Below are 24776 nucleotides of genomic sequence, written 5' to 3'. Positions count from 1 at the left end.
GACATGGGCATGTGGGACACTCTCTTGCTACACAGCAAAATGTGATGCAGAGGAACTTTGCTGGTAGCAGAGGAAGGACTAAGAAAATGTGAGGTGCAATAATTCTTCCCTAAAGTATACCAGTGATGAATCTTAGCTTAACCATCCTTCCAAGGGAAGGACCACAACTATTAAGAAGTGAATTTTCATCCATACAGTCCCCAGTGTTTCTTTGTCCTCAGCTCACCAGACTGCAATTCATGTGGCTACAATGGGGTACTTGTCATGCAGCCACACATTGTGCCTGGAAATAAATTCCAAACTGAGCAAGTTTTATGCAACCTTGTATTTTCAAAAGCACCTTACAGTAATCAGGAGCCAAGCATCAATAAAGACTTTTAATCACTGTAGTCTGTGCTATGCTGAAACTAAACACAATCCTATTTCATAAAAACCTGTGGTCATTCAGGAACAACGGTTTCAGCCTGCTTGAGAGGCATGTGTTCCCCCTCCAAATGCTCAGTGCCAAATCCAGTTTTAGGCTCTACCAAAACCACATGATCTGACACTTGAACTCATCCACAGGGCTGGAGAACAGAAAGTTGAGGTAGCATGCATGTTTCTCTGCAGGAAATCTCCTGGTGAAGTTTGCATGTGAAGGGGACCTCAGCTCTTGGGGCAAAAGTCTCAGCAGCAAAGTTGCAAGAAACTCCTGGCATCCAAATCAGATTCCTTCAGATGCTCATTCCCAGGCTGATAAACTAGTATCAGAAAAAGGTCAACTTTATAATTAAGTATTTCAGACCCTTCTCCCTCCCCATGTCTTTCCCAAATGAGAGCCTTTCCAAAGCAGTGCTTTGCTCTGAGTTGACCCCAGGCAGGGAAAGGACCTTTGCTCACTTGGCTTTTACATCCTGTCATAAAGGAGAGACCTCAGCCAGCAGGAAGGAATAAGGCAAAGCACTAGATGCTAGAAGCAGCAGTTACTTTATTTGCATCCCTGCTGTCTACTTTCGTTCCCACATTTCCTTTCCCTGGGAATTCATTGTGCCTCACCCCAGGAAGCTTTGGCTTAGTGTGAAATGAGAGACAGCTCACAGCAACAGGGAGACAAGGAGAGCACAAGAAAATAAGAAACCTGTGCTGAGGACTGTGAGAAGCAAATGATAGACATGCACAGGCGAGGCTGATCTGAATTCCTGGGCGACCCAGGGGGAGTGAAAGACCACCCCATCCCCATCTGCTCCTTCCTCTTTCCCCACTGAAACCCAGCACCCAAGGATGGAATAAAAGCAGAGAAACTAGAAAGGGGCATGGGAAGCTGTCAATATGCCACAGGGCAAGGAAGGAAAGAAATAGCGTGGAGGAGATTTAATCAGTGAGTGGGCTGTAGTGGGCTGTAAAATTCCAGCTGTGGTGAAACCTATAGCAGATACCCCCCTGCACTCTCATGGACACCTGAAGTGCCATGCAGAAATCCTCCAGCTCTTAGAAGAGGACAAAGCTCTAGAGAAAGCCCATCATTTTGTCAGTGTTTATGAATCTGTGCTCATACCTCGCCTATATTCAGGTTAATGAAGTCCTTGTTTTTCACACTCAGTGCTTGGAATACTCCTGCAATGAGAGAGGGACAGCAGTGCTATAAATACACCTCATTCATATTCATACACGAGCTCTCCCGCCCACAACCACGGACAGACGGACGAGTGGCCATGCCAGGGAGAGGGAAGGCTGGGTGCAAAGGCAGATTGCTTAGGATTGCTTGGTGGTGGTAGCTCCTCTGACAAAGCAAAGTCCTTGCAAGAGGAAATGTCTTGCTGACTTAAGGCCTTTAGGCAAGGGTCACTTCAGGACTTGTCTGGAAGAGGTGTCCTGATTCTGCTAAACAGTCAGATTTGGAGTATACTCTGAAATCAAGCCAAGCAATTTGCATTCCTTTAAAAATCTTATTTAACTTCTATCTCTCTAGCAATAGAATTTAATAATTCTCTTGCTACAGTCAAGCCAGAAAGTAAAGAGAAGAACAAAACCAAAAAAATCAGTGAAGAAAGTTGATTTTTCTTCTCATAGAGTGAACTGGGTTTTATTTGAATTCTCAGCCACTAGTGATCACTTTATTCAGCCATTTATCCAGCCTTTTCACCAATCTCTACTACTGCTGCTTTGTAATGAGAGTGACCCTGTGCCAGAAGTGAACTGAGACCTTGGGTGCCTTGATATACAGGGAACAACATCTGAAGCCAAAAGGGAACATGTTGTGTAAAAGGTACAGGAGATACCTTCCCAAGCACATGTCAATTTTCTATTTCCATGAGGCACAAGTAATATTTGAACTTTGAACTTGTGTGATCCCAAATAAAGCTCCTGGGTGAGCTACAAGAAGGGTTACAACATGGACTTTACCAGCATTCTTCACATGCCTTCAACATTGCTGCAGAGTTTATGTAGCAAGCTCTATTCACATGGGGAAATTTTCCATTGGCAGCAGAACATTTTTCACGTTACCGGAGAAAAGCCACCCTAAATGCAAATGCTAAACACAGCTCCTTTCTGCTAGCCTTGTACTCCATCTCAGATATTGTGCAACATGCTCAACAGCCAAAAGCAGAACAATCTCTTTCTCAAAGGGGATGAAATTCCAGAGGAAGGAGATACTCACGACTCGCATTCTCCAGGCGTATTAGGCAGTTCAGAAAATCATCAAATTCAATCTGGAACTGCTCATCAGAGTATCGGAGGACAATCAGTTGCAGCAGGTAATTGTTGAGCTGGTATCCTTCCCAAAGACACACACAAAGAAAAGGTGAGCAACCTCACATGTCAGGGGGAATCTACAGATCTCTATTAACTAATCTTGGAAGCCACTTAATGGGAGGATACTTGGTGGCACACATCCGTCAAGAAAGACATCTAACCACAAAGTTCCTTAAGTCTGCAATGAATAGCAAACTCTGAACAAGAAATTTTTCAGGCACTGCAGTTTCTAGTCCATGCACACTATGATGTATGAGAGACCATTCTGTCTTCTTGAATTCAGAGGGATTTCTGTAAAATTATTCTGCTTTGATAAAAATAAGTTGTGATGAAATACTAATGCAGTGATCTCTCTTCATAGCAGCTTACTTGCTATTCCTTCAGCTCTTGAACATAGATGGACTCTGAAGTCCATCTATTTCTCTTTCAAGGTCTGTTTCAAGGTCTAACCCTACACATGTGCAGCCCTGTTGAGTTTGACAGAGCTCAAGAAAACACAGAGATTACTCTGACTGCCTGCCTTTCAGGACTGGGGGTAACTGGGGCAAAATTCCCCTATTCAATGTGCCCAGGTTCTCCTCCTTCCTTTTCAGGAGCACCTGGCCTGTGATTGATTGTCCTCTTCACTCACACTGATTGGCCCAACAGCTTTCCCAGATAAAGTGCAGTGCTTGTCTTACCTGCAGCTTTAAGAGCACCACGAAGCTCATAAGAGGACATGGAGCCAGATTTATCAAAGTCAAATTGAAGGAAGATACTCTGTTATGAAAGGAGCACACAGAAAGCTCAGTACTAGCACATGAAAGGGATAGGAAGGCAAGGTGTTTATCTCCAACTGCACAGCATAAGCATTTAAGAAAGGTGATCTTTCTTCTAGATCCAGTCTGATTTTATAATGGAGGAGCAAATCTTGGTCCCAATTCTCTTTCTCATATAACAGGTTGTTGGGACTTAAACAAGTACTGCCAAATGCAAGCATTAAAAAATAACGAGTTGCTTTTGATTAAAAATGTTGTGATTTTTTTAAAGTAATTTTAACTGGAAAGATGTACTGTTCTCTGTCTTTTAACTCTTAACTGACACATTCTCTTAATCTTCTTTTATGTTTTTCTCCATAGTTCTGAACACTAGAGACAAATTTTTACATGATGTTAATATTGTCACTTACTCATTTGCTTCTAAGTATAAAAGAGCTGAATAGCCACATTCATGGTACAACCAAGAGAACTGGTCAAACAGTTTGAGGTTTGACCTATATATTAAGCAGTTTTCAAGCTGGAGTTAAATTCCATCCTTTTATTGAGACGACAAATACGACTCTCCTTTGGAATATGAGTTATTTGGAGCTGTCGTCACATTCAGCCTAAAATTTTCCAGCAAATATATGTGCAAATCTTCCTACAGGATACAAGGATTTCTCAAGCCCCTTGCTGAAACACAATGTGTCCTTTGTTAAAAGAGATGTGTCATTAGTAACCAGAAAAAGTGTTGGCCATTTTTGATGGGCCAGATGAGAAGCAAAGAACTGCATATTTTGAATGCTTTGGTGAAGCACGAATTCAGAAAAACCTATTAATGGCCATAAGGAAACAATTATAATGTCTTTTATTTGAATATTCAGTCTGTGATTGATTCTGCAAGCCTACTTATTCTTACTGCCATATACAGTGGTAGGAAAATATGTTTAAAATTAGAATCAGCATTTTCCCAGACTTCAGCACAGTTGACTCCTGAGAGATCAGTAATGAAAATGCAGGGGCTTAGGAAATGATTGTTTCCTACTAGTAATGAATCATCACTTTCTTCTGTACAACAGCAGTTATGGAAACTCCTTAAGTTTCCTTTTGAATGGCTTGCTTTTTAGTGTCCACTGCATTCTTTATCCCAAACATAGTTGATTCGTTTACAAAAATCTCAGTTATTTCCAGAAAACCATTATGGTTTATCATCATGGAAAGCTAAGAATGTCTCTGACTATCCAAAACAAACCCCATGCTTTTAAAACATTTGTTTTGTGTTAAAATTCATGGCTTGAACACACTCCTGTCTCCATTTTTGTCTGCTTTTGCCTAATAAACTGTTTGGGAAGTAGCTAATGAAATGGAGGAAAAATTACAGTGGATAATGTCACCTACTATCCATTTCTTCAGTTTTTCCCAGAAAACTTTGAACTCACTGAATTCCAGTTTCCCGTAGCCATTGGTCTGGTAATATGAACTAAGGAAAAGGACTTGTTATATGAAGGTCCAAATTCAGTCTGAACTTATCAGAGTAGTTCCCTTAAGCAGAAAATGTTTGACTGGAAAGCCTATGGTGCTGCTGAAACTGGCTTTGGAATTTCTCAAAAGGTAGAGCACCAGCAGTTACAGTCATGCCTGTGGCTGTGATACTGGAGGAACATTATGTGATATAAAAACACAGCTGAGCAATTCAGGCATTACATGAGGAAGAAAGATTATTCTAAGGCAAGAACAGTTTTGGATGTAAATGGGATATAAATGACTCAGAGAATTAAATTACCTGATTAAAACAAATTGCTACTGTACCCAAAGGAGTTAGACAACCAATGTGCTCTTCAGTATTTTTATCTAGAGACCAGGCTCTGTTGCAATGGCTCAACAAAAATTCATGGGAGTAGTGGGGTGAGACTGGCAAAATCTGGTCCTTGTGGTCTGAAATAAATGCCTGTATAGCAGTTCTAGGAGGCAATGATTAGATCTGCCTGGCCTTCCCTCTGCCTGAAGCGAGGGGCTTATTTCACTGAGTTAGTGATGAACTGAGCACAGTTCATTTCCAGGATGAGGCACCTGCTCTGAAATGCTAAATAAGGAATGGTCCCATTCCCTTTCCTTTTTCCATCTTGCCAGGACAAAGCCCTTGCTCAGATGGACACTGGCTCAGGGAGCATTCACAGAGGTCAAAACATGCCAAACGGCTATCACCTGCTGCTATTTGAGCTGGTGTCATTATTGAGGGCAGCCACAGATCCCAAGGACATTCTCACTTCTGCAAAGGGTTTTTTTACCCAGTCAGGTTCCTCTTCCCAGGATCATGTAGAACTCCGTCCTTGCTCCTCACCACCCCATGGTGACGGTTGCCAGGGAATTCAGTAGCATGTGACACAGAGGAGACTGTGCCAGCATTGACTTGGATTTTCATTTTTATGGTTTTGCTCTTCCATTGTGCTCCAAATAGCATGGCCAGAGTGGGATGATTGTGTCTGCATTCCTTGTGCTTCCAAAGCAGAGGAAGAGATGTCTCCCCATTTATTCAAAACTATGCAGAGATTTGCTTGGAAGCATTGCAAATCATGGAAACTATTCAGTTGTATCCTAAATAGTAAACCTAGAACTGCTGCCATGCTCCAGGATCAGGCACAGGCCCTGGCTCTGTGCCAATACCATGTAAGGATGAGATGTGAACATGGACCAGCTCCCTACTGAGCCTTGGTTTTTAAGCAAGGAAATTTATGACTGGTCCCATTTCTCATTGCACGTGCAGGGTGATTAATCTGCATTGAGTTTTAATATTAAAACCTAGATTTAACAGGATAAAATTCTGTCTGCTTTTGTTTTCTCTAAATGTTTTAATGGATATTATCTCTGTCATGGACTGGAGCAACAAAAGCAAAAGATAAGAACATCTCAGCTGAACAAGCAAGACATAAACCAAATATTAGATACTTGCCTGGGTAGGACTGTTTTGTCTCATGTGCAACAAAACTGTTTATTGGGAAAGCATACTGCAAAAGCAGCTCTACCTGAGGAGAAGCCATGCTCAGCAAACTCAGCAGGAACCAGAACTCTGCAAAGGACAAATGGTGGGGAAGCACCAGGGCTGTGATTCACCTCACCTGGTGCCTGAGCAGTCATTTATCACCCCTCAGTTAGGTACAGCCAGAAAAATTAATTACACAACCCCTTTTGCTATCTACAAAGGAAGTCTAGAAAGCTGGCTTAGATGTAGACACCTACACCACAAATGCCTAAATTTGGACAGACAACTCTCACCCACATGTCTGTTTCCTGGAGTCCCAGCAGCTAGCTGAAAGACCAGATTTTCCAGTTTTTAAACTGACTGTCAAAAAAGAGCTTTGTTATCAGCAATTTTCACCACTGCTGATCCTTAATTTCTGACCCATAACTTGCATGTACAACTCTGCCTGGTGAATTTACCCTTCCAGACAACAGACTTTTCTTGAGTTAAATTTTCTAGGTCTCTTTCAAATAAACAACAGCTTGAAAAATGCACTGTTCTATTCAGAAGTAGCTTAAGATTTACTTCTAAAGGTGGTCAGCATTAAAGCATCTGCCTCTAAGTCTGCAATATAAAATAGTTTGTGCTGAAACTCTTAACCTTAAATTTCTAAAATAAAAATCAGAATAAAACAGTCACGTATTTTTCTTTTCTTTGGGTAGTGACCTGCCATGACATTACCAAATCTATTTCTGACATCCACGACATATAATGTTATGGACAATTATATTCATTCTTCATTTAGCCTCACAGGCACTTATTTGAAAGGATACATCCATAAGAGAAATGATGTTTCGGCATGAAATGAGACTTAAGTTCTTGAATTTTATATTCTTTGCTGAAAAAGAACAATAATAAGAAAGAAACCATGGGCAAAGCTGTCTTTTATAAGAAGAAAGGAGAGAATAGGACTCAGGAACAGAGATAGCTGACTCTTAGTCCTCATTGTGGGAGGGCTGTGAACTGGAAGATGAAGGCAACTCTCACCCCAGAGAAGTCTCAGTCCAGACAGAAGATGCAATTACTGGAGACATGAAATTCTGTCCTTGATTTGTAAATCAGGAGATGAGGTTCAGGGAGTGACATGTTTCCCACTGTACAAAGGACTCGTAGCAGGATCATGAGCTACATCCAGGACTTAAAAGTCCCATTCTAGGGCTTGTCCTTCCACAGCAGAGTGGCAGTGCAATAGAGAGCTGGCCTCACTGAGCTGACATGGATCATGCTGGAGGCAGGGCAAACTCCTGGTTAGATCATGCACCACATGCTTTCCTGGCTCTGCCCTCTCTGGCTCAAGAACACCAAGCTGGGGTCATAGGACAGCCCTGAATTTTCTATATGTGAATGAATTAAATGGCAGATTTTATAAAGTTACATACAACCTTTAACTTAGAAGTTGTCGGCACTTACTTTTTTTTAATACAGCATTCAGAACATATTCAAGCTCTTCTGCAGATATTGCCAGGTCCTGCAGAAAAAAAAAAAAAGTGAAGCATCTGTTACTTTAATGTTTCTGTAATCAGACCTACTAAAAACCCCAGAAAATACAAACATCATTAATTTGTACTTTATTGCAACTCAACAAAAGAGAACCATACAAAACCCAGAAAAAGCTAAAATATGTAAGGGCTGGGTAAACACAGGAGTGCTGCTGTGCATAAGTCTGCCTGAAAGAGATCTCAAGTGGGAGCTGTTGATTCAAAGAAAACTCAACTGCAACTGAACATTAAACCAGGCAGGCTCCTTCAGAGCTTGAGTTCTAGCTTTGGTCCTCCTGCTTGTTCACCAGGGACTGCACCCTTATCCATCGAGCCATAAGGCATGGTGACATCTGGTGCCCAAACAACACACTACAACTAAGCATACTCCCAAAATAATTTGTTACATGTATCCCTGGCGCTATAGAGGAGCAGAAGTATTTCCCTTCTTTTTACATCTTGCTCTGACCCGAAGTGTTTTGCACTCACCTTTCCTGAAATCTGCTCAAACAGTGCCCGGAATTGTTTTTCTTCTTCAGTTTCTTCTGGGCTTGGGGTTGGATGTAGAGGCTGCAACACCAACCACACAAGTCCATATAAGAATTATAAAACATGACATTTCTCCTGCAAATGTGCACCCCGGACCAATGTATATCTTAAAATAAGGGTACACATGCTTCTGAACTCTGCCGATCTGAGGCCCCCCAGCCACCTCTCTACCCAAGGGGAGTCCCACCCTCTCATTTCCTTCACCTGGCCAAGTGTACAGTGTGCCATTGCCTTGGTAAAAACCAAGAGCACCAAGAGAATAAAACACCTCTCTCTCCTCTCATCCCACCCTGCACCATTCTGTTTCCCCAGGCCTCCAACAACCACAGCGCTCTTGAGCTCTCTCCCATGGCATCATTCTGAGATGATGAGAGCAGCAGCCAGAGGTGGCTCACTTCAGCATGTTACCCAGCACACATTTATTTTGCTACAGAACATGGCCCTGAGATCGCGGAAATGAAGATGTCGTTGTTCGCTGGGTCCCCGGAGAAGAGTTTTACTAAAGAGGGACAAATTAGATCTTGGCTTAGCTTGTTTCCATGGAAAGGCACACCACAATTAATGGCTTATTTGCAGGGATACATTTAAGCAGGAGCTGACTCAGACCCAGCTGCAATTAGTGCTCAGCAGGCAGACCAAGCCATTCAAAAGCAAAAAGAATTCAATCATTTCAGTAGGCATGTGCATGTGTAAGCATTCCCTCTCAAGTCCTGTGGATACTGAGAAGTAAAATAAAGATATTTGTATGCAAAATTAATTCAGGTCTATTCAGGTCTCTTGCTTCTTATTTTTCACAATAAATAAAATGTTAAAAGATGTGAACAGCTGTGTGGCTCCCAGTGCTAATGGGTGGTGCTTTCACTGCACGTGTGGTGGCTGACGCCACCTCTCGTGCTGGCTGGCACTGACTGCCTTCAAGGGGATGGGAGGCATAACAATTATGATTTTGATTGTTACAGCTCTTTTAAGCAGAGCTTAGCATTTCAGTGACATACACAAAGCTGGCAGTAGTGTAACATTCCTGTGAAATGAACATGGTTTAGCCAAAGACAGCAAAAGCAATGAGTGCTGGCTTCTGCTGAGCTATTCCCTTGCTACTTTAACTCTGTAGACTTACCTCAGGAAGATCAATGGCAACGTTTTCATCTAAATCCCTGGAGAAAACAAAACCTTATTTGGTATCTGAAGGTATTCAACATCTGCTTAGGGTGGAAGCTTGATAATTACCTTTTCCCCAGGTGAATGATAAAATGGGTTTTTTAACATAACAGGTTATGTTTAGCTAAAATTCATCAAACAAGCAGACTTTTGCACTGTTTAAATTTTGGTATAAGCCCTTAGAACAGACATTAGGCAGGATTCAGGGAGGACACAGCTGTGCATGTCATCTGCTAAAGAATTCATCTCATTCTTTGTTCATTATTCATTGTGTTCACATTTTTCCCTCAGTATGCTTTTTTAACATAAAATTTTCTTTTGGACAAATTTTGGGAGGAAACAAACAGGAAGCAAACACTGCTGTATTCACAGAGACCTAGACAGTGCCAGCTAGCAAGTCTTCCCTGTCAAACATCCAGCAGATTCATCATGGCACACCCTATTTTCCCACCTTCTCAACTCCTCTCAAAATAAGGTTGGGTTTAGCAAAAACGGGCAAGTACAAACAAAAACCCCCAAATGATCAAGAGCTTGCCATGCTGGGTCTCTGCTGTAGGGCTGGGTGCCTGGCAGCCACACTCTCCCCAGCAGCCAACAACCCCATGTGCAGGGGAGCACTGGAGGGCCCAAAGCTTGCTGCTGACTTACTCAGTGATGGCCTTCTTCTCAGAGAAGATCCTCAGGCAGAAATCTGCCTCCTGGTGCGGCTCAAATGTGGTTGGAATGAGAATGTAATCACCCGGTGGCAGCTTGAATCGGTGGGATACTTCCCTTAAATTGATGTAGGTTTTGCTCCTGGCCTTGGAGGCGTGGTACCTGAAGAAGTCTTTGCCCAAGTGTCCATCTGTGCCAGGGCTCTAAGAGGGGAAAAACAGGCAGCGCTGCACAGGCCAGGGTGTGCTGAAAGCCATAATCAGCCCCTTCCTAATCACAGAGACAAATTCTGCCTGGCACAAGTGTCACCCCAGGCTGTGATCCTGACTCTCATTCCCTCTCCCAGGTACTTACAGTAATTTAGCTCCCACCTTATGGCAAGGACCCACTACCACTACTACTCCTTTCTCACGCAGAAGGCAGTCTCAGAGTACTCTGGGATGTTGTCTTCCTACTTAAACATGCTCTGCCATTAAACACCACCATCCCAGATAGGACATCACAGAGCAGTGACAACAGATTCACTAACCTCAATGCCACTTGGGGACAGGCAACAGTGTGTGATGCGCCCCAGGATGCTCAGAAGAAGCAATATTCCTTCTCCCTGAGCCATGCAGGGGGTGACAGAATCATGGGGCTGGGGGGTCTGTCCTAGGAACCCATGGCCCTGTGGGGACTCCTAAATTCTCCTCTGAGAGGACTCCATCCTCCGCAGGCTGTGATGTAACTGTTAGGTTACTTACTGAGGTTATTTTAGGTGCAAGGGCCGCAAAAATGGGGCAGGGGAAAGTTCCAAACAGCAATAGTGCAGCTCCTGTGCTGCAGCAGCAAAGGAGTACCTCATAAATAGAGTAGCCAATGGTCAGCATTTCAGCTCCAAGCTTCTTGAGCTTACGGCGACCCTTTTGCATCAGTGCTGCTATGAATGTGCATCCATCTTGTCCATCATCCTTCTCTGTCAAATGCAGCTTGATTTGTGGATTTGTCCAGAAAGTCTCTGCCAATGTAAAGAACACCAGACAGTTTCTTGACTCAGAAAAATAAATCTCCACTACTACTACAAAAATACCCCCACCAAACCAAAAAAGACAATAAAGAAGAGGTTTCACTCACACTTAGTTTTTCCATTAATCGTTATGCTTCTTTCCACTAAGCTTTGCAAAAAATAAGCCAAATCCAAAAGTCCTTCATGGAACTAGGTGTAGGAAAGATTTTAGGCCTGGGGCAAGTTACTATAATTCAAATGAAGTTGTGAGATGAAATTTTGTTAAAATTTCATAGCTACAATGATCCCATAGTGCTGGTACCATTCTGCACTAACAGAATTCAGACCCATGACACAGCTTCAGAGGAACATAAACATGTTGGCTGATCTGGGCTTTTTGTCTCATTTTACACTTGCTGCTGCAATTTACCTGGCTAATTTGAACTTTGTGCTGCTCACACAAATGTCATTAACAGGTAAATCAGATCCAATGAACCTGAGAGCAAAATAAGCAAAGTCTTTCCCCACAAAGTCTCAGGTGGGACCATATGAACATTTATCACTTCGTTCATTGCTGGTTTGTTCATTTGAAACAGCCAGTCACAGAAAGGTCTTATCATTAAAGTACAGCACTCTTAAACCACACAGTGGTTTGAGTTTCCTCATTTGTCCCTTTAGCTGGTTCCTGTCAGCTGCACTGCCTTGCACCCACAGCTCTGGCTACAGAGCTCCTCTCTGAAGAGCTATAGTTGAGGGCAGGTAAAGATTTCAGTGCCTGCTTCTCATTTTCAAACTAGTATTTACTTACCTAGGAAATTTCTACATCCTCCTGCGGTGGCTCCCCGGACCCAACTTCCTTGGTGGATGGCCACTTCCCATTTGTGGGCAGTGCTGTCTTCCAGGGCATCTGGAGTCAGGTTGCAGATCTCAACTTTGTCAAAATGCACTTTGAAGTCTTCAAACTTCATCCTGAGAAAAAGAAGTGGTAAGGAACAGGCAGCCATTCATCTTTGTGAAGGATGCCCAGCAGAAGTATTTATCCCCCCCAGGGCCAGATCACCAGTTCATGCAGAGTAGTTTTGGTGACCATGGATATATGTCAGCAGGAGAGCAACTAGCTTTCCCTCACTTATACTCTAAGCCTGAGGGTAGCCTTGGTAGTCTGAACTTCCCTCTGTAAAAGAGCTGATGCATTAGGCCTTCATGAGGGCAATTTGACATCTAGACTTGTTCTCTGCTCTGAACTGCTGTCTGGAAGAACCTCCCTCTCTCCCTGGACTATAGAAATAACACACAGAAATGGATCTCCTCCCTAACACAAGCTTCTGTAACTATCCTTTTCCTCCTGTGGCAGATGCCTAACAACAAAATGGAGTAGCAGGAGAGCAAAAGCCCTCCAAGATGCAAGTTTATCTGTGGCAGAGGCAGACAGGACCCAGCAAGCCTCCAATGTGCCTCGTCCAACAGAGCTAGTTCAATTTTTCTTCCTCATAACAAATAGATGTCTGTGGTGGTATTAATTTACACTTGCTGTGGGCCATTTCACAACTTGGTTTTGGTGTGAAAAGAAACAGCAGGGTTTACTTTGCTGAGTTCTGCCCTTTCTTGTCAGCTATTGCCAGATATTGCTAGCCCTAGGCACTGCTTATTCTCACTCTGATGCTCAGGACACTAAAGCAGGAGCAGCATAGCAAAATCTGTCTCTAAATGGCTTGCTTTCCTGGCCACACAATGCAATTTTGGGCTCTTTGGAAATGCACTGCAAAAAAGAGGAAGGGGTTGCCCTTTATAGATTTGACTTCAAGGAGGTAAAACACCTGTTCTGATTTCCCTAGAGCTGTTCTGCGTTTGTACTTATGAAGGGAAAGGAGGATTCTGACCCTCTGATCATAGGAGGGAAGGGACTAGGACTAAGAAGCGGATTCCTTAGCCAACCACAAGATTCCCCTTTGCATCTATGAGAAGCACCTGGACAAGACCAATCTGAAATGCTAAATGTAGCTTAAACATCTTTGAGGTAGTTAATGAGGTCAAAATGTCCTCAGCCTGTCACCATGAAGATTTTCTTCAGTTCTCACAAGTCCAAAGGACAAAAGGGTTTAAAAGGGATTTTTTCCCATTAATTTCACTGTTTATTTGATGCCTACTTGCACACTTTTACCTCCATCACATGGTCAGGGCTTAAGTTCTGCCCTGTATTGAGATACTTGCTGGAGTTACTCGGGTTCCATGTAAAGTCTTTATCTCCTTTACACTCACCATATAAACTACAGCTGTAACCAAGTCAAAAACAGACAAAAAAATCCCACCAAACCCAAAGCCCAAACAAACACAAAAGCTTTTTGAAAAAGCTGCAAATGCCCTAAAGCATTTGCTATGCCAATAGAAAATCACTCAAAATATCTTATGTAAAAATACAGTAACGGAACAGCCACTGGACCTACTTCCCTCCAGTTATCAAAATTTGTGATAAAACATCTTGTGTGACTTAACGTGCTGCACTGTCTATCTCAAATAACTTCTCAGGCCTGAAGCTGAACTTTGGTTTAACTTGCAGGCAAAACCTGGAATAGCTCCATTGCATATCTCTCTAGATTTACCTATGTGTAAAAGAATTGAACATCTGGCCTCAGAAGATGTGACCCAACACACTGTCACAGCACGATCAATACAGGGTGGGGGAGGATCATGTGCAAGTCAGCCATCTGCTCTGTCTGAGATCATGAATTTGGCATGAAGAACACTTCACACTTCTAAAGCAATTTCCACCATGTTGGTTTCCTTTTTTTCCCCCATTCCATTCCATTCCATTCCATTCCATTCCATTCCATTCCATTCCATCTTTTCATCAAATTTTCCACAATTTCACATGTATCTTGTTGCTCTTTTACTTTATGCAACTAGTAGAATGGCTTCTCAGGACTCATTCTTCTCCCAGTGCATGCCCAGAACGAATCTTATAGCTGATACAGTGCCATACAATGCTCCCTTTTGTATATCCTGCCTTTGTTCATGGGAAGGATTTAAGGGGTGTTACATTCATGGGAGACACACAGTATTTGAAATACCAATGCCATTAACTAAACTGATTTTTGAGGGCTTTTGTTATTAAAACAGGTACAGGCACATATACAGAAACACAGAAAACAAAGGGAGTGTTCTACCTGTCCTCTCTTAGGCAGAAACTGAGAATTTCATCATGCAAAGGTTTCTTCCTTTTTGCTTGTTTTGGCCACTTGCACCTTGATTTCTGATTAGAGTCCCAGACTTTAAGAACCTGTGTCTTACCAGAACTCTCCATCATCCCGTGCTGCCTGAGACAGGCGTCTCTGCTCCGATGGGCTGACTGAGCGCCACTCTGCAGAGCTGCAGGAAAAGGAAACCAAGCTTTACTACAGGCATGTGGCAATCCATTTTCCCTGGCTCAGAATGACTGGCAGGACATAACAGCAGGCTGCTCTTCTCTCACATGTGTTTTATTTGTGCAGCTTACACAAACACAGTTGCATTTAAGAGGTTTCCTGATCCCGCTGGCACTCATGGTTGCAGAGACTAATTAATGCAGCCAGAAGCAGCATCAGGCCAAAAATCCCAAAGCTGCTCCAGAGTGGTCTTAATATGAGTTATTGACATTGGGACTGGTCTCAGGTGTTTGGGTTGGAGACAGTAAGGCTCTTGGTAAACCTCAAGATGTTGGTAAGTAAACACTCTCCTTAAACCTGTATTCCATCTGTAGCACCAGCATATTTTTCACTCTTGTTGCTAATTTAGGGCCAGATGTTTTTTCAAAATTGAGTCAGTGGGAACTGACTGCACAGAGAGATTCAGTGGAGTAACTGTGGCTCCAGGTTAAGCCTTTGCCTCCTTTACATGCACCCCTTAGACTATAGCTGTGGCATATCAAAACCAAACAAAAACCTGATAAAGCTTTTCAGGAAACATGGAAGTGCACTAATGTATTTCCAATTTGACATAACAAACTTAAGGAGTAGAAGGCACCTTGTGTTGTGGTTTTTAATTCCAGCAACCACTGCAAAATGTTAATACAGGCTCCTGTATTGACCTGCAAGCCCCTCTGCATCCTGAGTTCCAGAAAGCCTCCCAAGTGCAGAGTCAGAGCTCTGCTTTGCAGAGACAGCCTTTTTGATGAACAGCATAAACTGCCAGATGCCTGTCCTGATCATAACCTCTCCATCTTTTTCAGATTTAAGAACTCATTATACACGTCAATTATCCATGTTTTTCTTCAAGATAAAGGATCTGAGCTGATGTGGACATATTTAATTTACTTCTGAGCCATGATAAGGACAGGGAAATTTAAAGTAGTCCTACAAATGGTTACATGTCTCAGCAATATTAAAGGGCCAGGCACGTTACGGTTCCTCTCCTCTGCGTCTATGTGAATTAAAAAAAACCTCAGTAGAAAAAGTGAAACAAAAATGAAACAATGAATATGTGAAAAAATATACTGAAAAGTGTGTGCTGGAGAGGAACGTAGTGTTTATTTTTTTACCACGTATTTTTTTCATTTTGTATTGTTTGCACTTTGTTTACCATTAGTAGTAAAACCTGACTGGTTTTCAGACCAACCCTGCTGTGTTTTGGGCTCCTTCCACAATTATAATGGCCATTTATTATTATTAAGGTATTACTTCTGATGTGTTTAAGAAACCCCAAACAATAAACAGAGAGATGCAAGCTATTCAAAGAGGGTAATACATTATCAGTTTCAGCTTATCTGTAGTAGGACAAACAATGGATGTTGTGTTTCAAGTACTACAGCAACAGGCTTGTAAATATTTAATCAATAAAATGTGTAACTTTTACAGTTGGGAGTGTATTAATATTAACTTATCTCATTTATATTCATGCATTATTTCTGCTGATGCTAGGTTTTGGGGGCTAAACAACCTTGACAGTGTCCCTGCATTGTGCTGCTTTGAATGTGCTGATGGGGAGATGCTGTGGGGTAGAAATACTGTTAGGCACATGCAAACTCTTGGTTTAGTTTCCTGTGGAGCAGCTGGGGCTGCAGGAAGCCAGCTGTGGAGCAGAAGCTGGGCTATGGCCTTTGCAAGGCCAGTGTGTAAGGGACAGTGCACTCACTTGTCACTCCAAGGGCCGTTCCACTCCACCTGTCCCCACGGGTTCCTTATCCTGATGAGCTGCACTTGTTGGCCCCTATAGCTCACCTGGGGAAGAAGGAAATGCAGAAAATATCAAGTGCCAGGATCTAGGGAGCAAGGCTTCCCCAGTGTGCAGAGGCTGGTGTTAACAGTTGGGAAAAAGGTGCAGAGTGCCACTGGAGATGTGGGAGGGAGAGCTGGATTGGAATTTGGATACCTTCCCCAGGATAACCTCCTCCTGAGGCTGAGGGGACACTCCCTTATCTTTTCCCCAGGTGTCTCCTTGCCCCATGCTGCTGGACATACCTCCTCAATGCCAGTCACAGAGTATGCATGGCCTTTCACAAGGCCAAACGGGGTTCGGGCTTCTGACTCGGCAGCACTGCTGGTCTGGAACAGGGGAAAAAAATGTGAATTAACCTCTCTCTTCAGAGTGAGATGACAAGTGGTGCCACCTGGTCCTTATTAAGCACCAGGCTAACCAGTGGCTAACCCATACTACAAACAGGGAACTTGTCTTTCTGTTCAACCATGGTGCAGTGGTCCCCTTTTGGGAAAAAATATGGAAGGTTTTAAACATTATTCAAAATGAGGTTATTCCAGGGTGGAATTCCTTCTCTGCCCCTTTGATTTTGTTTCATCTACATTTGTTTCATCTACATCTACATTTCCAGACTGAGATCAGGTGTTCAGGCTGTCTCATTTCTTGTAAAAAGGCTTTGATGGACAGTGATGGTGGTGAAGGATGCCATCAGCCAGCTGAGTATCACACTGCCTAGTCTTTGCAAGCAGCAAACTTCATCAGGAGGAAAAGTGAAACTCAAACCAGAAAACACTAAAGCCCAAAGCTGAGGGCACCAAGAAATTGAGACCCCATTTCTTACTTACATCAATAGAACAGCCCACCATTGAGCATCTTTTCAGGGCTTTTCCTAGGATTTCATAGAAATTGTCAGGAGCCTCCTTAACATCATATGTTTCTCCTATGCCCCCAGTGAAATCCTCCATGGCCTCTATTGTACTGCCACCCTTCAGAGACTCGTAGCTGCCATTCAACCTGGAAAACACACACTGACTGTAGAATTGCTTTCAAGATATCCATGTCTGACAGCTTTCTCACAGGTGTGTAGAATTGCAGCAATAGCATTGAAGTCAAAATAAGTACCCCAGAGTGTACCCAAGCAGTAGTATTGGGGTTTTTCTGCTTTCATTTTTAGTTGTATTTTTAATTCATCCATTTCTCTGTATCTTTATGGCCTGGGGGTGTTCTGTCTTTAGTGCCAGTTGTCAGGCTGGCAAGGGCAGCAGCAAATGCCAGAAGCTGCTCACTCGAATTGTGAATACCATATGAACAAACTGTGAATAATGTATGTACAAGTAGCAAATTATGTATGTGCAGTGGGACTTACTTGGCATAGGCTTTCTCTAGTAAGGCACTCCAAAATTCATTGAGTTCAGCTGAGTGCAGGAAAACCAGCCGGCCCTTGAAGGTGGGCAATCGGTCATCAATCACGACATCCAGCCACTCGTTGTGCTGCCAAAACTGTTTAGAAAGGATGGTGCGTGAGCTTGCTGACAGCACAGCATTTCCTGAGAGCAGGATTCTGGTGTCCCAGAATTTCTAATTGTAAGGCTTGATTAGATGACTTGTAAACCATCTGTTTCTGCTCTGCCCTGCAAGGCTGCTCTCTAGGAAGGGTGATCTGTCTCAGGAAAACACCAAGGCTAAATGTGTAGACCTGTACTGTAGCTCCTTGCCTGGATTATGTCAATCACACCAGTGTTTACCACATAATTCAAAACTCCTTTAGGACATACGTGTGTTACAGGTATCAGTTCAATTCCTTTAAGGATTTATATCCTAAGTGAGGTGTGTGTGCCCAAGAAAATATGAAATTATTTCTAAAGCCATGTATCTGTTCACATAACAAGAGTGGCTGTGTTTGTGCCTGTATGAGGCTGATGTAGCCTTCTAGTTTGTTTCTCAAAACATGAACAACACTGTAAGCTCAGAAATCCTACTTTTTTTGGTGTCTCCTCTGCAGTACCTGTCAGCCTCACTGCAAAATAGACAATGAAATGTCATGACAGAGATGGGTTCATTCTGTGACAGATGTTTACCTTACCTGGAAGTGAAATATTCCAGCGTAATCTGGCCCAAAATTTTGATCCAGTGGCACCACTCTTGCTAGTGTCTTTTCATTCAGTGTGAGAGAAGCTATGGCTGCTAAAAGCCAGCAGTCACCTGTGGATTGAGAAAGGGGAAAGAGGAGGAAAAGGGGCCAGAGGAGATGTTAGACAGTTAGCTGCCACTTCCCCTGAAACCCAAAAGACAGCTTGCATGTCCCCAGAGAGGCTGTCCCTGCCTGGCCAGGACAGACTGTGCCTCAGTCTGGAGGAGCTGGTAGACAGAAGACTCCCTTGGGCTCACAGTAGCCCCAAGTGAGGATCCTTCCCTGACCCTGAATCCCACTGCACCAAGATGGCCCCTGGCATGGATGGGCAGGATCTATCCAAGAAGCAGCCGTGGGCCAGGTGAGCCTGGGCAGGACCTCCAGCTCCACTGCTGCCACCAGCTCCAGCGGGACAACATCCCCTCCTCTGGGAGGACACTGCTGCTGCTGCTCCACACAAACACACAATCCAGGGGGAATCACTCACCAAGATCCCCTTGACAAATGTCAGTTCTGGTGGCTCCTCCAACGATAAACTTGGGGTCTTTGACAATGTCCTGCAACAGTGAAACAGAGAAATTACTTAAAATTTCTAAGGAAAATAGGAAAATATCACCATCACTTTGAACCAGACTGCCAGCAGTGCTTACAAACCCTGTGTGCCACACGAGCTGTATTATCCTGCAGCAGTGTTGCCACCACAAAACAAGATGGGGAATCCTTGCTAATTAATTACAGTGTAGAGCAATTAAAGAATCAACTATCCTCATATTTTTCATAATTAGTTGGCTGCTAATGAAAGGCTGGCATTCTTTATTCATCTGTAGGCAATTGTTAAAATATCATAGCACAAACTCATCCAGAAGATTGATGTCAGGCTGCAGCCCTGGTTAACAAGGCTTTTTGTTAGCTTGCTTTCCTCCAATGGCTGAAAACAATAAAATTGGCAATTTACTTTTAACTGAACTAGTAAGCCTTTTATTTACTTGCATGTAATACCTGGAACATACAGTGTCTGACAACCATGAGACAACTTCCTCCTCAAAAAAGCAAACAAAGACAGCTTCAGTCCTGCTAATTTTTAGGAGGAGCTAACACTTCCCACCCCATGGGGTCAGAGGTCAGAGGGAATAGTGCTCATGGTGCCATTACAGCAGTTCTCAAGCATTCATTAGACTGGTTTAGTTCAATTACTAGTACCATGCCTGGATAGAAAAATTATAGTGATAAACCAATTAATGTGGCAGGAATTCTCTTCTCCATTTTCCCATGAACTGTATATTGAATGTAATTGATTGAACTGAATGGAAAAGGGGAGAGGAAAATATCTAATATATTGCCGGAGGAATATGCCTGCTGTTAATCAGCCTGCCCTGATACATTATTGCAGACCCTGTGGCATGAAGCAGATCCTTCTGCCTAAGTGGCAAATGAAACAAATTAATGGGGAGGGCAGGGGAAATAGAAGAGCACGTTCAGTCATTTAATCCCTGCCTTTGCCTAGATTAAATTGAGTTGCTTTGCGTTCATATCACTGCATTTTCTCAGACCATAGGGCAGAATATTGATAGCTTTGTTCAGCTTCCTGAACTTATTGCTGAAGCACCTGCTGCTGGAGCCAGGGCACTCCCCTCAGTGAAGCAGCACGGCTGCTGTGGAGCTCCCCCTGCAGAGGCAACATCCAGGAGGAAACTGGTTTGCATAATTTTTGTTTGCCTTTGCTGGGGAGGAGGTGGTGGCCAGGTTGTGCCTCAGGCACAGGTGCCTGGGGAGGAGGTACCACAGCACAGCATGTCCCCAGAGTGTGGAGCAAAGGGAAGCAAACAGCAGCTCCTCCTCACCTGGCCCGCCTGCTAGTTAAATACACTCAGTCTCGTTGGGGCTGGGCATGAACAATAAAACCACAGCTCATTGCCTTGAGACATTGATATAGCAATGGCTGATAAAGTAGCTGATGTTCAACAACACACTGTTTTATCTCCATTGCTCTCAGGAGATGTAATTCTCATTGCAACTAATGCATTTAGCTGTTAGCAAGAAGCCCTGTGTGTTAGCAAGGGACAGGATAAAAATCCTTTCCACTGACATGGGTTTGATTTGTGACTCATTGTTTATAACACATCTCTGTAACTCATACATGGAAAAATGTTTTCAATCTCCTGTGTCTAGAACAATCAAAAATAATTTAAAAAAAATCAATAAAAAGGAATTAAAAGGGTCTTGACTGGACTTGTGCCACATTCTCTGCTGAACAAAAGAAAACACACTACAGTTTTTGAGTGGGTGTTGCAAAAATAATGTTAATTTTAAAAGGACTTTCAGATGGTATAATAATCTATCAGGACTTTTGGCATGTTAAAGGAAAAACCCAGCATTCACACACAGCATACAGTAATTTAAGGCTTCACCTGCACAAAGACATTGCCTGGAAGTCGGAACATGCAGTCTTCAGAGAGATGAAACACAGTGACCTGTGACTGTCCTGATGCTGCATTAAAGCTATGTTTCTTTAAACCCAAAAGAAAAAACAAATTGCATCCCAGTGCCTGTCTTGCACTGGTAGAGGGCATCCATAGAGACCTAAAGCACGCTGGGAGTGAGATTGTTCAGGTGATTTCTGTGATTACATTTCTCTGCCTGGTCCCAACCTGTCCTACTGGTTGTCCGTGGCTGTTCATATTAGGAATATTTCTTTCTTATTTCCTCCTGTAGACCATAGACTCATCTGAAATTGGTAAAACCCATTTGTCTTCCCTTTTATGGGTTGGGTTTTTCTCTTTCTTCAATTCATATGTCTACTTTCCCAGACACTGAGCTGTTGAATTAAGGAAAGGAAATATAGTGAGAAAAGAGTCTTATGTTCTTCAGATTGTTCTAAAATTTTGATAAAGGGTAGTTTGAATTTGTAATTAAAAAAGGATTTAAAAGGATAGCTAAACAAAATCACTACCTGCCTGAATCTGGGAGCACTTCACTTATGTAGAAAGTCAGATATTCTTCTGATGCAGATCCAGGTAGCTCACTGATTGCAGTGGGAGATTTACAGATTAGTGCTAGTTGAAGCTCTTGTTCATACTGCTACAAACATGTATATATGCAGATATATGCATGTCAAAGTAATGAGAAAGCCTTCTCTACTCTCATTACTAAAGATTAAACTCTAACAGATTGTAAATCAGAAGATTTAGATTATTTGTCCCTGCAATCACCCTCATGTTCTGTGCTACACTTCAACCAAGCTACTGTAAAATACTGGTGGGAGATGCAGTAAATACCAGTCACCATGAAAGAAGCTGGAATACAGATACCCTGCACAGAGGCCATGATTTTGTGCTCAGCCTCTCCAGCTGTGGCAACTCACCTGGCACATGCTCCAGGCCAATGTTCCCTTTGCAAAGTAAAATGTGTTACATTGAAATTGTTACACCACCTCTATTTTGCTGCTGCTCCTGATGGATAATAGAAATGAAACTGACTTAGTTTGAATGCTGAGGAGCCAGAGCAGAGCATAACTAATACCCTGTCCTTACACATCCTCTCAGCCTCCCCTGAGTTTTATTTCTCGCTGTGCAGCTCACAAAAGTGCGTGGGGGGAACTGGAGTGAAGGCAGATGCCATTTGAGGTAACTTACTCATCCTGGAAATGTTTCCAGTTCAGCACACAAAGATCCTGAAGAAACCAGACCGTTCTCCACTGCCCCTGTGTACCATACACAAGGGCACACAACCTCTCAATCACTCCTGGTCACATTTTACACCAGCCCTAAAAAGACAAACTAGCACCTGAGCGCTGGGCAAAGGAAAACCATTCTTTAAGATTAGTGTCCATTTCTGATGTCTCTCAGCACTCTAGAGTCACCACACCCAAAGCATCTCAGCCTCACGGCCTCTCCTGTGCTGGGAGGCAGCCCCACAGACCACCTGGCTGTCTGGAGCACACATAGGCAGCAGTGCATGTGGGGGCTGCACTTAGCATGTGTTGGGATCTCCAATTTTTTCACAACTGAAACTTGTCCAGGAGTAACAGCTTTAATTTTGCTCTGTATCACCACTATGTTAACTACCAGATGCTGAGGCACTGAATGCTTATCACTGGGAATTAAGATAATTTAAGCCCTTCTTTAAGCTTACTTTGTTCTTTCTCTCCCTTGGTACCACTATCACCAAAGAAAAGGTTTTTATAAAGGAAGCAGCTCCCAGACTATGAAGAAAACCCAGAATAAACATCAGTCCTTAGCAAAGAAATGAAATGTTGCCACATTTTTTTTCTGTGGTTATTAGTTACAGGGTGAAGTGAGAACAAGGAACCGGGAGTGATGCTGGGTTTATGATCTGAGAGCATATGACTGGTGCAGCTTCAGGCTCCCACTGTGTTATTAATGGCTGTTATGCAAGATGCATTAAGAGATACTCACTGAGCCCTTGGCTACTGCTGAATGGCTCAGTAACCACGGCATGCAATTGTAATCTCTCAGTGTTCCCTGATGGAAGTGAGCAGGTAAGACTCTAGTACTGTCAAAGTTAAAAGGTTTGAATTTTTGAAGTTGATCTCACTTATGAATTTCCTACATTAACAACACCCAATTTTACACAGTTAGAACATTATCATAATGTATTTTACCCTTAATTCCCTGCGTGTCCTCTTACTTTCATCTTTTGTCTGGCAATAATGTAAGAGAGAAGCCGATTACAAGTCCTTTATGCATGCACATAAATACACATGCATAAGTGTGACTGTACAATGAGCTACACCTGAAACATGGGGTGAAGCCTTCCAGCCCTTTCATCCTGCAACTTGAGCTCTTTGTGGGGGGCATCCCAATCCTGAGCCACTGCTCCTGAGGTGGGAAGGGTTTCCCCCCATGTCACTGATAGGTTGGACGTGATATACACGCACGTGATCAGGGTCTAAGAAGAAAAAAGTTTTTATTCTGCATGTTCTCTAGCTTATATACTCTTAACAAAGCGTGATCTTAAGTCATTAACTACATTACAATAACTTATTATATTCATTGGTGTAAAGCAATTAACGTCAATATAATTGACAAAAGTTTTACAGAAGTTTAATAAAGTACATATACACATCTACTTAAGCACGTAGTCTAGCTTACAAAAATTTTAATGTATCTTTTCTAATCAGTTTCCATGCTGACAGCTTTGTCTTCTTTGCTATAGATACACCCGAAAATCATCAATTGTTATTTCTTCTATTAACTCAGCTTTGCTTGCAGGCTAGCTGTCAAGCCCCTCCATACTCCCACACCTCATCTCCACATTTCCCTGAGCAGGGGGTGCTTGGTGCCCCCCGCAGCCCAGCTGCCTGACCTCGGGCGGGACGGGAGGCACGAACACAAGGGCATACTCACCCCAGGCCTCTTCCAGACGAAGGGAATGGCTGGGTTTTCCCTGAAGAAGAGAGATGAATTGCAGGCAGGGAAGTCGGGGTCCTCGAAGAGGACACCCCTGCGCAGGCACTCCTGCTTCAGCTGCTCGTAGCCCTTTCCCGAGCTGTGCGTGCCTCGGGCACCGCCGGGATGCGCAGCCGGCCGCGGCTTCGAGTCCTGGTGCAGGTAGGGCATGTCTGCCGCCCACCTGCCCCGAGAGACAAGGCTTAGCCGCTGGTGGGGACAGAACGGGTGGGAAAAGAGAGGGGAGCGAGGATGCCTCACGTGCCTTGTGAAGGGCGAGGGGCTGGGAAGGGCTCTGTGGTGAGGGAGCCGGCAGTATCCTCCAGCCTCCTCCGTGTCACCTCCTTGAGCTGCTGCTGCTGAGCGAGACTGACCTGCACAGCACCAGGGACAAACACCCTGAAAGCAAACAGGGAGGGAAGGCGGCCGGTCCCGGACACCCAGGGAGCGGCCCGGGCTGCCCTGTCCTTCCTTCCTTCCCGCGGCTGCCGGGCCCGGAGGGGTGTGAGGGGTGTGCGCGGCCCTGGCACCGCTCCCGGCCCGGCACGGCCCCGCGGGAGGCTGCCACGGCCCGGGCTGGCTCCGAGGTATGCAGAGCTCAGCCTGGGCCATTGGGCTGGGCTTGGGAGGGAAACCAGAGCCCACGGCGGGCTGCGAGCTTGCCTGACTCTCCCTCCCGGGCGGGAGAGCGGCCTGGGCTGCCTGCGGCCCGGCTGCCTTGGCGGGCAGGTGTTGATCCCGGGGGACGTCATGCA

The 24776-nt window shown here is 43.8% G+C and overlaps 1 protein-coding gene across 1 annotated transcript; it reads right to left on the bottom strand.

Moving 5' to 3' along the window:
• Positions 1 to 529: 529 nt before the first annotated feature.
• On the bottom strand, positions 530 to 24192 carry CAPN9 (calpain 9). Its single transcript, XM_064706991.1, has 20 exons — positions 23980 to 24192; positions 19101 to 19170; positions 18566 to 18684; positions 17849 to 17982; positions 17328 to 17496; positions 16746 to 16829; positions 16420 to 16505; positions 14602 to 14679; positions 12122 to 12282; positions 11168 to 11325; positions 10323 to 10531; positions 9634 to 9670; positions 8457 to 8537; positions 7900 to 7957; positions 7263 to 7327; positions 4869 to 4937; positions 3414 to 3492; positions 2639 to 2755; positions 1535 to 1593; positions 530 to 740 (listed from the first exon to the last, which is right to left on the bottom strand). Exons 1-20 carry the CDS (start codon positions 24190 to 24192, stop codon positions 714 to 716), a joined length of 2073 nt encoding a protein of 690 aa, XP_064563061.1. The 3' UTR covers positions 530 to 713.
• Positions 24193 to 24776: the final 584 nt, after the last annotated feature.

This window comes from Zonotrichia leucophrys, chromosome 3 (genome assembly GCF_028769735.1).
Source record: "Zonotrichia leucophrys gambelii isolate GWCS_2022_RI chromosome 3, RI_Zleu_2.0, whole genome shotgun sequence".
Taxonomy (NCBI): domain Eukaryota; kingdom Metazoa; phylum Chordata; class Aves; order Passeriformes; family Passerellidae; genus Zonotrichia; species Zonotrichia leucophrys.
Note: the sequence above shows the minus strand (reverse complement) of the source record. Positions and strands in the feature narration are given on the sequence as shown.